The sequence below is a fragment of the Eurytemora carolleeae genome, unplaced genomic scaffold, assembly GCF_000591075.1.
Source record: "Eurytemora carolleeae unplaced genomic scaffold, Eaff_2.0 scaffold82, whole genome shotgun sequence".
In the NCBI taxonomy this organism is placed as follows: domain Eukaryota; kingdom Metazoa; phylum Arthropoda; class Copepoda; order Calanoida; family Temoridae; genus Eurytemora; species Eurytemora carolleeae.
Window position 1 is genome coordinate 464,128 of NW_019396126.1, and position 13,551 is coordinate 477,678.

General features: G+C 29.0%; 1 protein-coding gene across 3 annotated transcripts; it reads left to right on the top strand.

The window, feature by feature from the left end:
- The first annotated feature begins 69 nt into the window (after window positions 1–69).
- Window positions 70–12,460, top strand: LOC111695732 (uncharacterized). 3 transcript variants are annotated; one of them, XM_023465157.1, is made up of 19 exons: window positions 72–257; window positions 906–997; window positions 1,747–1,814; window positions 2,038–2,115; window positions 3,286–3,382; window positions 3,585–3,661; window positions 5,097–5,219; window positions 5,496–5,582; window positions 6,600–6,703; window positions 7,567–7,632; window positions 7,988–8,060; window positions 8,116–8,191; window positions 8,395–8,501; window positions 8,774–8,824; window positions 9,692–9,727; window positions 9,982–10,028; window positions 10,090–10,138; window positions 11,000–11,094; window positions 12,319–12,460. In XM_023465157.1, exons 1-19 carry the CDS (start codon window positions 100–102, stop codon window positions 12,389–12,391), a joined length of 1,557 nt encoding a protein of 518 aa, XP_023320925.1. In that variant the 5' UTR covers window positions 72–99; the 3' UTR covers window positions 12,392–12,460. The 3 variants fall into 3 exon arrangements, 2 of the variants coding, with proteins under 2 accessions (XP_023320927.1, XP_023320925.1); XM_023465159.1 differs by lacking the exon at window positions 7,567–7,632 and having other exon boundaries at window positions 70–257; XR_002763929.1 differs by lacking the exons at window positions 11,000–11,094; window positions 12,319–12,460 and having other exon boundaries at window positions 73–257; window positions 9,696–9,727; window positions 10,090–10,127.
- Window positions 12,461–13,551: the final 1,091 nt, after the last annotated feature.

Below are 13,551 nucleotides of genomic sequence, written 5' to 3' on the forward strand. Positions count from 1 at the left end.
TATTATTAAATTATGAAAAATTAGTTGTAAATTTTATTGATTTTAATAATTTGCATCCAAATAATTAATATATCAAGTTACAAACTCTAATCTAATCCAATGCAGTTGCTTGGGATGTTAGGAATCCTACAAGTGATCCAATTGCTCCCAATTCTTTGGATTATTCAAATTATTCCCTGGATTATCTTCATCCAACCATGCCTGGCCAGCCCTAGAGAGAGAATAATAGGGGGGAGTGTTGTATCCGGGGATGAAAGGTAAGAGTTAGGAAACTTCCCAATGGATTATTTTGTTATTTTTTAGTGCGTCTAACTGGGCCCTGAATATGATACATATTTTTGAATTATTCTCGTTATTTGATAATGATCAGGCCTGTTTAATGTTCAACTTTGTTATGTTAATTGAACTAACTTTTCAATAATTTATAAAATAAAGCTCTTTTCTCATATGATAGATATATATATATTTATATGTCAGATATAGCTGGCCAAACGACTGGATCAATTTGGCTAAACTTTCTTTTAGGAAACTCAAAGGTACCATGGGAGTAACCATAGGCTAAAAATTCGATTTTATTAAGAGGAAAATTTTTTTTAACACTTTTTTCAAATTCCACGGGCAACGTTGGGCACTTCAGCTAGTAATTAAAAAAGTACATATATGTCCCACTATCAAGATAGAAATCCAGGACAAGCTAGGCAGATGAGTCGGAAATCACTTCTCCATAATATCATACTTTTAATGAATTATTGAAATAAACTATTCGTTGTGAGAACTTTCTTTTAAATAAAATAAGTTAAAAACCAAATTCACAATTACTAACGTCCAATACTATAACAAGTGACCTTGAATGCATTGGCTTCTATCTCACTATCATTACTTGTCATCAACACAGTTTGTTTTAGACCTCCTGTTATGGGAATCTTCAACTTCCAGCCAAGTTCTTCTGTAAAATGCAGTTGTTCTGTTATATCAGCAAAGTGGGCAGTGTCAGCAGGAATATTTGATTCACAAATGAAAATCATAATCAAAGAATAATGTTAGAGCGGTAGCTCTTAAATAAGAACATGAACATGTATTTTTGTATAAACAGGATTAGCTATAAACATAAATAAGAACATGAACACGTGTTTTTGTATACACAGGATTGGCTATAAACATAAATAAGAACATGAACACGTGTTTTGTATAAACAGGATTGTCTATAAACATAAATAAGAACATGAACACGTGTTTTTGTATAAACAGGATTGGCTATAAACATAAATAAGTACATGAACACGTGTTTTTGTATAAACAGGATTGGCTATAAACATAAATTAGTACATGAACACGTGTTTTTGTATAAACAGGATTGGCTATAAACATAAATAAGAACATGACCATGTGTTTTTGTATAAACAGGATTGGCTATAAACATAAATAAGAACATGAACACGTGTTTTTGTATAAACAGGATTGGCTATAAACATAAATAAGGACATGAACATGAGTTTTTGTATAAACAGGATTGGCTATAAACATAAATAAGAGCATGAACACGTGTTTTTTGTATAAACAGGATTGGCTATAAATATAAATAAGAACATGAACACGTGTTTTTGTATAAACAGGATTGGCCATAAACATAAATAAGAACATGACCACGTGTTTTTGTATAAACAGGATTGGCTATAATCATAAATATTTCAAAACCTTTTGCAGATTATTTTTAAAATAATATGCTGTGAATATATATGTCTTTAGCCCACTGCATTGTGGAAAAAGAGCATTTTATAAATGGTTCTTGCATGGAAGAAGCTACCATGGTTAAGGTAAAGTTAAGATTTAAATTAATATAATGCCTTGCATAAAAAGTTTCAGAATTTTTTTTTTCTTTTTGATTTTTCCTGGTCATTAAAAAGAAATTGTTAATATTTTTTTTTAGTTCTTAAAAACAACTATTTTACATTTTAAAAGAGAAACATGGTGAAAATTACATAATAGCAAAATGTCTGATTTTTTTTCTTAATTATTAAATCTTGACTAATTATTTAGTTTCTAACTGTTTGTGAACAGCTGCCAAACGGAGACACTAAGCTAATTTTTCCAACCCAGAAAGAACAAACTCCTAGGGTAAACTGCGCAGATCAGTAAAACTCAACCATTGCGCAGAAATAACCAAAGGGCTATGAGCAGCCTAGATACCATTTAAAAAAAATATCAATTTTAGCACTGCATTGATAATTCCAAATTTTCTAAAAAAGGAAAGAATTGAAAATCTTGCATGAAATACAATATTTACATTGTTCAAGGTAAAGAGAGGAAATATTTTTTTGCGCACTTTTTCAACTTTGAATATATAAAACAAAATTCTGAAACGGATTTCTTATTAATATTTCATTAAAAACTTTTTTCAAGATAGAAAAGCCAACTTTAAACTTCAGTTTTTCATAGTTAACCCTATCCTGGTTGGGCTATATTTGCCTAATATAGGCGGGGGGGGGGGGGGGGTGTTGCCCCCTATGATTTTTCCCTTACGAGTTTAGATAGCGGAGTGTGATAGAAGTTTAAAAAGAATGTCGGAAAATGTTTAAGAATAATTATTTTAATTTTGAAAAATATTAATATTTGACACATATTATTACATTTTTCAAGGGTTTCTCAAATATAAAAATAATTTTGCCCCGTAGCTAAATTAACAAAAAGTGTATTAAGCATTTCTGATTTTTTTGAAACACTGACCCACTCCAGTTGGGTGTTAGAGGGGGTCAGCCAAAATTAATGTGTTCCATAATCCTCTTTTTTTGTCAAATAAGGCTTGGCCGCTTAACAATATTTTTTTGAGAGAAGTCTCTTAGTTGTTTAAATATTATGTTTTAGTTAAGAATTTCAACCAAAACCCTGCTATTTCATCAAAAAATCTTAAAATAGGATTTTTCAATACGCTAACCTGACTAAATCAAGGATTTGGAGTACTGCTGGACTCCCTAAATCTTTTCCATATGGTTGTTAGAATCTATGTTTCATCCTTTGTGCGTAACCCTGTATATTCAAGATTCAACACTGAACACTAACAGATGTGAAAATAGAAATGCAGAAAATCACTGATAAACAATTTATTTTATCAGTTTTCATAAATACAGCTATAAAAATAATATATTATAGAAATTATTGTTTTCCTGAGATCATTTATAAGTTTCTGGCTCAAAATTTAGACAACATGTTCTTCTTCAAAAATAAATTGAATTCCTGTAGAAGGAAATAACATCTATAAATTAAAAAATGAAATGTTGATATTTCTAGATATATATTGGAGTGGATGATTTAACCACAGAATTGAGAGATAGATCAAAGAAGTTTCTGGTTGACTACATAATTTCTCCTAAAGATGGATATCAAGGAAAGTATTATATTGTTAAGTTGATATTATTGTCATGTAATAATTTAATTTGCTTTCTTAGCATCTATTTGTTTTTCAAAACTGCATAGCAATATTTCAAACCCAAGTGAAGTACATCCAAGAAAACTGAATTATAGATTAAATATGATTTTAAAAATCTCATTAATTCCTCCATTTTTCAAAACAAGAACTTTAATTTTAGGAGGAAAATATGGATCTTTTGGAGGCTATGATATTATACTGGTTAAGACACATCTTCCTATGGACCTTAATGCACCGGTAAATTATATTTAGGCCAAGGAGATATTAACTATTTAACAGTAAATGTATGAAATAACTCTGAAGCATAAACACTTTTTTAGTTTTTTGTCTAAAAAAATGATCATCATTGATAACACTTACAGAAGTATCTAGGGTTTCAAACGCAAGTGGTTTTTACTTGTGTGGAATTGCGAGCAAGGGCACTTTTGCACCCCCCTGACAGATTCAGGGCGGTGGCAACGTCCCCTCTTGAGAATTTGATCAAACATTGTTCTTGATTTGATTAATCATATGTGCCCCTTTGTCAAGAAGGAATTATGATATTAAATACAAAAAAACAGGTAAGTTTAGGAATTTAGGAACAAGGTTAACAAAAAAAAAAACTATGAACATTATAAGTTAAAAAGGGAACAATTCAATATCACAAATGTTTGGTGAGTTAGGAAAAAAATAGGAAGAACTAGATTGGAAACATCCAATGAGGAACATTGACTATTGGGCCATATATAGGAACAAGCAAAAAAACAAAAGAACAAGAACAATAAATGAAATACATAAATTAAGGAACAATAGAAAGATTGCTAAGAAATTAGAAACTAACATAAATGATTTAAGACAGGGACTTAAGGTCTATAGGGACACAGTGTTAGGAATAGGAAAATAAATAGGAACATAAAGCAAGCTAAAGGGAGGGGTTAATTTTTTTAACCCCTCTCCCCCTCCCTAAAAAATTGTTACCCCCCTCCTAAAAATAAATATCTCTACTCATGATGTTTATCAAATTAATGGTTTTTGTTCGGTTTGATTTAAATTTTCCACTCATGTCTGGCGTTTACGACCTCTATCAAATAAGGGCTGCCTTTCCTATCACCTTGTTTTATATCCTTCCTTATAGTCATCAATTTTACAATATTTGATCTGTAAAAAAAACCTGGATTTACTTTAATCTGTTATAATATGTTATAATACATCTTTATAATAAAACAAGACATTTGTATATATTTCCCTACAGCCAACCAAACGGCTGGACTGAATAGGCTGAAATTTTTGTATTACCCTCATGGTTCTAGGGGAGTACTTAAACCCAATAACCCCCCTATGGTCTGTATACGCCACTGAAAGAAGCTTATTGATTTTTTTTCAGTATTTTTTTTATGAAAGTTTTTGCATTTTAATATTGGGTTATGATTTTCAAGCACCATTTTTTCTGTGTAAATCATAAGAATAATAATGTTGACGATTTTTCTTTATGACTTGGGGCATTTCTCCAAATTTTAAATGACAACATTTTGTCAAGGTAAAACCAGTCATAAACCTTGAATTTTCTAAGTTGGCTGAATTAGTTTAATCATTTGGTAGTTTATCGGAAACAAACAAACTCTCACCAAGACAAGCAATTAAATATATATAAATACTTAGTTTTGTGATTTCAAATTAAGAAATTTTTGTTTAGATAAATGTATGTATCCCTGGACCTGATTATACCTTTTCCAACCCAAACTTAATGATTGGAGGTTATGGGAGGAATCGGAGAATACCTTGTGAAGTAAACGACCTAGGACCTTCTATTTTTCAAGTTAGCATATCTAAATAAACTTTTGGATTCCTCATTCAAAATCTGGCAAAACTATCTTTAAGACTTAAAAGATGTCATCATTAAAATGTATAGCTAAGCTTAAAAGTATACTTTAGTAAATGGATGTTTTCAGTAAAAATTGGTTCTAAATCAGAACCTCTTTTTTACTGTGACTTAAATGCTGCTGAGATAAAATTTAAAAAGTTTTACAAAATTATGCGACAACGTTTTTAAACGACTTTGCATAAATTTAATGTTGATTTTTAAATTGTTTAGTTCTGCAAAGTGGACAATATGTGCAAACTTAAAACCCAGCAGTACCAGCAAGCAAAATGCAATGTTCAGTTCACATACAATAATAAGGTAACCTAAATTCTTCATGTTGTGAATGAAATTTATACTAATAAATACAAAACGCCCCAAAACAAAATGTCCAATAACAAAACACCCAAAATTATTTTAAACACCCAAAATTATTTTAAAAAACAATTGTTTTGTTTTGGAAAAAAAACCATAACGACCCACTCCTTTTGAACTTTTAGAAAACGAATAATCGTTATTGAAAATGATCTTTTAAATAAAAATGATTTGGAAAAGTTTTCATAAAAGATTGTTTTTAAAACTATCGCTTTTGAAAAAAAATTTATTGACAATTATGTTAACAATCGTTAACGAAGGGTCGTCGTTGATGATTGTTAATGAAACGGCAAACTTTATAACAACAGACGTTTTTGGAAAAACTGTCGTTTTTGAAAAAAAAATTACATGCAACTTTATTGAATGTTGCCCTACATGAGGTTAAACAGTTGTGGGGGAGCTAAAACGATCATTTTGTTTTGCTATTTTTCGTTTTCATAATGAAACGATAGTTTTCAAAAAAAAGAAAACGTTAACATCCCTGGCTTCCGCTAGGGGCCGGGTGCTGCAGCTAGGGGTTCAAATGAATATATATATATATATATATATATATATATAGTCAAATGAACCAAAAAATAGTTTAAATGTATGTATTATTTCAGGGTTAGGTCAGTTTAAGACAATTTCTTCTTCAAATGAGCATAAAAGTAGTTCAACTGTACCACATTTAAAACTATTTTCTGGTTCATTTAAACTTTTTTTGCATTTAAATACAATGAAATATGAGCGAAAAACATTTCATATATTTTGTAACATTTGCATTTCTATAAATTTGGTAAAAATATATCTTTTGTAACTTAAATCTATTGTACTTATAGCATATGTATTTATATGTTTTGTTATTACATATTTTGTAATTGTACCTTTTGTACACTGCACAAAGACCAATTTACCCAATTCACTTGAGTTAAGTTTAACCTCCTAAATTCCACAACTTTCTGAGTTCCACTGTATTACAATTAGGAATATGGAGGATGTATTACTGAAGAAGAAACACCAAGTGCAAGAAATCCAATCTGTTCTGATTTTCGATCAAAGACTCTGTTAACTGATCAAAAAATGAGAAGGTATTTTTATAGCATGTCGCATTATAAAAACTGATGAATATTAGGTTATTCAGATAAAAACATAAAATCTTTTTTATGTTACTAGGCTCCTCTCTAGATTTTAGTTGAAATACATTTTTAGCCTGTAGAAAATTTGCTGTCTTGAGTTACCTAACCCATTGTATTTTTATTTTTTGTTGGATAGAAACAGATAATCTTATTATTAATTAGCCCATACCTTGATTTGATTAAAATAAGTTTAAAATTAAAAGTTTATTCCAATATTTTATTATTTTTGAGTTTGTAAAGGTGGTGTGGGGGGGGGCAATCTGACACTATTTAATGCAGATTTTTTTTTACTGTCTTATGAATTTTGTGTCAAGCTTCTGTTTGCTTTAGGAATACTGTGCACAATGGTACACTTTAAGTCTATATCTAAGTGATATTGTTTATTTTTAAATTAAATTAGTTTAATTCTATTTTCAATATTGATAGTGGAGACAATGGTTTAAAGGTCACTTCTGTGAATCATGGAGGGTCAATTAAAATTTAGTCTTTAGTTCCTGTAACTAGGATTGTTAATTATTTTTGAAAATGATCTTTAAACGATCATTTCTTATTTCATATTTTCAATCGTTTTCAAAATGGATCATTTTGTTTTCAGAAAAAAAACTATTGTTTTTTAAAACATCCCACTCGTTTTGAACTTTTAGAAAACAAATAACGTAGCCATTGTTTTTGTAACTCATATTATGAAGGTCATCCAGAGTCAGATATATTTTCATTAACTTAGCCTATTTTTGTTTTTGTGATAATTCAGAAATCTGAAGAAAGCTAGATTCAAAAGCTATGAAAACCCATTTATATCATTTTCTATTTTTAAGAATGGATTTAAACGAAATCGTAATTTTGGAACCTTCTAGCTTGGCTGTTCTTACTAAATGTTATAGGTGAAAATGTTTATTCATACATTTGCGTTTTGCATTTTAAATTCAATAAATTGAAATTCATCTTTGATTTAAAGCTGGATTACTTGACTCTCTAATTCTGAAGCGAAAAGGCTTTCAATTAAAACCTTATAATTAATCTCATCCCACTATTTTTTGTTTCTGAAATAAAACAAAAAAGTCCTAAAACTAATTTTTAAACATCTTAAAAGATTATTCATGTCAAAAGGGGACATTATTTAAAACAACCTATAGTTTTTAATAAAATTATTATCTCTTGTTTTATCAAATTTCAACAAGAGCACAATATTATAGTATGTGGGTCTAGTAGGTAATTTAAATTGAATAACTTGTCTAGGATAGATCCAGGAAAATATGGATGGTGTGGAATCACAAACAATGTTATTGACGGAAAATTTGAAAAAACTGAGGTCATCATATTTTAATCAAAAGTATGGGACAGAGATCCAATGTTTGCTTTTCTAGGATGGTGGCATTGAAACTGACAATGGGTGGGGGATTTGTTCCCAATCATGTGACACTGCTAATGGAACAATTTCAGGTTTAAGGTCTATCCTAAATTTTATTGAAAAAGTCATTCAAAGTATATGATTTAACAGCATCTATTAATTCTACACTCTTAGTGTTGTAAATATCAGTTTTCATGATTTTTTTATTACAAAGCAAATCAATTAAGCAGGTTTAAAATCACAATAAATTGAAATAGAATATTTTTTATGAACAAGCATGATTGTATAATTTTAGGGAAACCTAAGGTGAAGAAAGCTCAGATTTTAGATCAGGACTACTGTGACAACAATTTGAACATGTTGAGGGGTAAACTTACAGATCCTTATACCGTGAATCCAAAGGTAACACAGATAAAGGAGTTAAGTTTGTATGTACACAATGCTTTTTGACGTATAATTTGCTCTTATGCTTTCTTGACTCCAATCTCAACATCAATTAAAAAGGTTTTTTTTTATGCTACACTATAAAACAGATTCTGAATTGTTTTGCACCTTTTTAAACAGTATTTGTCAAGTCAATAATACTAAAAGCATTAAATGAGAACGCATGGAATTTCTTCTTTTTTTTTGGGGAGGGGGGTGAATATATTATTATCTTAAATTTTACATTTTAGGTGTATTGTGTTGCATACAATGAAACATATAAAACTGCATTTTTTTTAAAGGAAGGAAATATATCAATGTTTTACATGGAAACATTTTTGCAGTGTCTATTATTATGCTTTAAAATTACAATATAGCTTAAGGAATTGAATCTTTGCCACAAACATTGATTTTCTAGTTCTTATATCTTTGAAACCCAATGTTGTTGAATTTAAATATTTTAAAACTATGAAGTCTGTTAGGTTAAATATTCAAACATTGAAATATCACAGGTTTACATGATCTAGTTGCCAAAATAATTTGAGTTTTTGGCAAAGAATACATTTTTCGGTGTACAATTTTCAAATAAGAGCGTAAAGTTTCACCAGAAGAAAAGTTTTTTTTTAAATTATTTGATAAAATGAACACTCTAGTTGCATGTTTACAAACAGGTTGAGCAAAAATAATGAACTCACTGAAAATAAGTTATTGACATTCGTTTTGTGGGTTACAAAAATACTTTAAGGTAGAGTAGCTGGTTGGAGGTATTCTTTATTTTTATTGTGAAGACAACATTTTTAAGAAATCTGTGAAGAAGATTATAGAAACAGAAAAGAAAATGATGTTAACGAAATAATCAATTCTATAGCTTTACCATGGGTTTTATCAAAAAAATTTTTAAAATAGTATGTTCTTACACAACAAATATTTTTTTTACATGTTATGTCCTATTAAATCCTATTAAAACCTAACCTAACAACTTTATGCTCTTATTTAAAAATTTTACACAGTAAAATGTCTCATTGGTATCAAATTAATCCAAAAGTTCTGCTCTACAATACTGTGCTTTCAGCTCAATTACCATAACTAGCTGGTCACTCCATTAAAATATGAAAGTGTTGAAAGATTTTATATTTAAAGGTTTTGCATCTTAATAAATTTTCCTGAAGTCAGATAACGGAAGTTATGTGATGCTGGACAATAAGGAATATAGTTTTCAATATAAAAGTGAATGAAATTAAGGCCTTTTATCTTTTTAATGATTTTTTTGTTTAATTTGCCGTCTTATGACTAGTTTACTGACATTTCCTGCAAAATTTGTTTTTCATCTTTTTTAAACTGTCTATTTGGCAAACATTTTGGCGTGAACGTTCCTGTGTAATTTTGTTTAAAAAACTCAACAATTTTTTTTATTGCACTGGAAACCCAAATCCCTAAACAGAAACTATAATCGATGAAGCCAGAGTATCACAGTATGCTAGGTCGAAAGAATTCCTGGTATATTAGGTGGGAATTAGATTTTGGTAATATAAACGCTTCATGTGTTTTCATTATTATCTTTTTAAAGATCTGTTGGTAGCTGTTTAGGAGACTCAGGGGGTCCACTCTATGAAAAGGTCAAACAAATTCAGAATCAGAAATTTAAATTTAATGTTATGTTAGAAGTGCATTTATTGCTTGTAAATACAAATATTGAAAATTGAAATGAATAATGAAAAACGAAGGAACATGATTTGCGGGTTTTATAATCCTCTTTCATGGATTTCTTCCACTACATTATTAACTTTTTTCCGGGTGATAATTTTGAAATCTTAACCTTAGTTGAAAATTTACTTTATATTCAATTATCACATTTGTGTCTTTCAAAATTTAGCATTTTTATTAATTGCCTGAAATGCTTTTTCATAATTTTCATTTGATGAACAAAGATTAATTTCGACATTATGCAGTAGGGGTGATCAATATTGGAATTGAGCCAATTGCCCAAAGGAGGTTGCTGTGTTTTCACTAAAAAAAAATATTGCAATAAAAAAATTTCAAAATCTTCCATAGGGTTGCGAATTGACGATTTAATTCACCGTAAGACCAATAAAATGTTCATTCTTGGAAATTTAATGCTGAATAAAAATCTTAAAATTTTTAAAAAATTGAAAAGTGAAGAAGTTAGAGCTAGAAAACTCATCAAAAACAAGTTAAAATGGGCGTTTGGCTCATTTCTAAAAAAATATTTTTGTAAATGATTGGTATAAATGTGAGAAAAGAGGAGGTATTCTGTATTTTTTAGAAACCATTTTAGTAACATTTATATTTGAATTCCCTTTCAACAATTTTATAAAATAAAATAGATGATAGAAGACACAATTTAGCAGGGTTGCCTTCACTCAGCTCACAGATTTGGGAACAGTTCTTGAATTTCTAGAAACCATATTTTAGGCAATAATTTTAAAGATTTGCAAAAACTTTAAATTCATCTCTAGGTTGGAATTGCTTATGTACTGTTGGGAATAACTAGCAGAGGTATCGGAAAACTGGCAAACTGTGGAGGTATTGAGAACCCAACACATTACGTCAGGTTAGCCAATCTCAGCTAAACCCCACTATTTCTTCATGAAAAGCTTAGTTGAGGGTGTAGCCCCATTTAAAATAGCAGTGGATTAAAATTTTAGTGTTTAAAGTAGTATGACTTAAAAATAGATTTTATTTTGAAAATTTTTGGTTCAGTCTTGAAATTATCTGAATCTTGCCTAAAATGTTGTGAAAAACTTGAGTTTTCAATTCAGTCCAGTCCAATGGTTCACAAATTTGCTTAGTCTGAAAATGAGAACAAGTGAAGAAACAAACAAACAATTGTTGTCTGAAAATTAATTGCAATTGTTTTTTTTTTAAATCAAGTTTAATTATTGTACTTTATTCTGATGCTTTTACATTGCATATTAAACTAGCTAGGGATGATTTAGAGATAATAGCTTCAATAAAAATGGTATTAAAGGGAGTGACCGGCTATGTAAGGTAGTTGAACTGAGTATGCAGTGTTGTGGAAAACTTCTTTCGGATTCATTTGAGACATATTAAACTTTTTAAAGATCTGTAAATCTGGAGTTTGAGCGCAAAGTTGACATTCAAAACTCCTTCTTTGAAGGTGGATATGTTTCCAGAATTAGTTTTCTTAAATTATTATATAACGACAATAAAATATAAAATAAAAAATATACAGTAATCTAATTAGATGGGTAGGAACATATTTCTCAAAAGAAAGTTGTCAATAAATCAATGCTAAAATCAATTATTTCGTTTTCATTATTATATTGAATTTCTTATCTCTTTTGAATTTATTTGCAGATTTGTTCAAATTCTTCAAATGTCGTCTTTTCAATGAAAATTCTAGAAAATCTGCGAAATTCTTTGTGAATACTTAGAAACCAGAATAATGAGACAATAGAAACTAATAATTGAACAAGATTACTTATTTTCGATGATAAGATTAATTTTTATTTTCTCAACATGTTCCTATACATGACTTCTGTAGTTTATTGTAGAACTTTTTTATGTCATTGTTATTTGATAATTAAAAAAACTAAATTTGAAAACCTTTCCACCCCTAAACTAGGAGTTTTGAACGTCGAATTTGTGCTCGAACTCAGGATTAACAGATCTTTAAAAAGTGTTATATGTCTCAAATGATTCCGAAAGAAGTTTTCCACAACACTGCATACTCAGTTCAACTACCTTACATAGCTGGTCACTCCCTTTAAAAGGAAATATTTGTTGTTGTTTTAATTTTCATTTTTATCTTTAGGATGAAAGATATGCTAGTATGGATTTCCAACTATATTCCAAAAGATGACCTTTGTGTTATAAACTCTAATTAAGCAAAAATAGATAATTTATAAAAACTAGTTTTTGTATAGTAAATTTTAATAAAAGAACCCTGAATAAAACTAAATTGTATAAATAAATAAATTCAATACCCTTTTATTCTTTGATTTTATCTAAATTTATTTAATTTTATAAAAAAAGACAGAGAGGTTCAGAACTGTATGGTCAAGTTGTAAAAGTAAAAGATGCTTCTTAACTAGTCTTTGAGTAATGGGCCTTCTTAGTTTTAGTTTCAAGAAATAGGATATTTTTAAGAGACTTTACAAATTCTTTGGAGAAAGCACACTGACATTTTTTTTAAATCTTAGACCTAATAGACTGTTTGCCAATTTGGGTGGATCATTGTTTGTTGGTTTGTTTGTCCTATCATAACTTGTGAACCCCTTGACCGATTTGCCTCAAATTTTGATTAGGGAATACAGTAGAATCAAAGAATGTGTTATCTTAGTTTATTGATTTTAGGTTAATTCAGTTGATTATATAATAAAAGTTCAGTTTCTGGATAAAACTGGTTTCTCAAACTAGTCATAACATAAAATATTTAATCTAGTGTTATCTAATGTATTTCCATGGCAAAGCATTGTGTCTAGTCTTATTATGCTTTTCATTTTATTTAATCTATATAATAAAGAAGGCTAAAAATCAATTAAAATGAAAAATATATTTTTTTTATTTTTTTAATAAAAACTTTTCAACAATTTGATTTAAAAAAATTCCACAGGCAACAACAGGACTTCAGCTAACTGCTAAAAAAAAATCTACCCAAAAATTTTGCTGTGAAAGACTAACCCCGACCCAAACATTGAGAAATCACATCTTTTAATTAACCCAACATTAGAAATACCAAGATAAAATAACAATTATAAGGTTTTTGTCTGAGATATTTTTAGATTATGTGCCCCCTTCCCCGCCCACTTCCCTCTTAAAAAAGTGATTATTTACCTTTGTATGCAGTATGCCAAGTGTATTATAGTATGTTTAATTTAATGTAAAATTTAATGTTGTTATATCAATTATCTTCTGCAAAATAATAATATTGTACTTTCTATATACTTAATAAATTCATTAAATGAAACCAAGCACATGACTTCTCTACATATTAAAGCATGAGAAACAAATCAAATTTTTTAAAATTTACACATTTTAAAAGGGT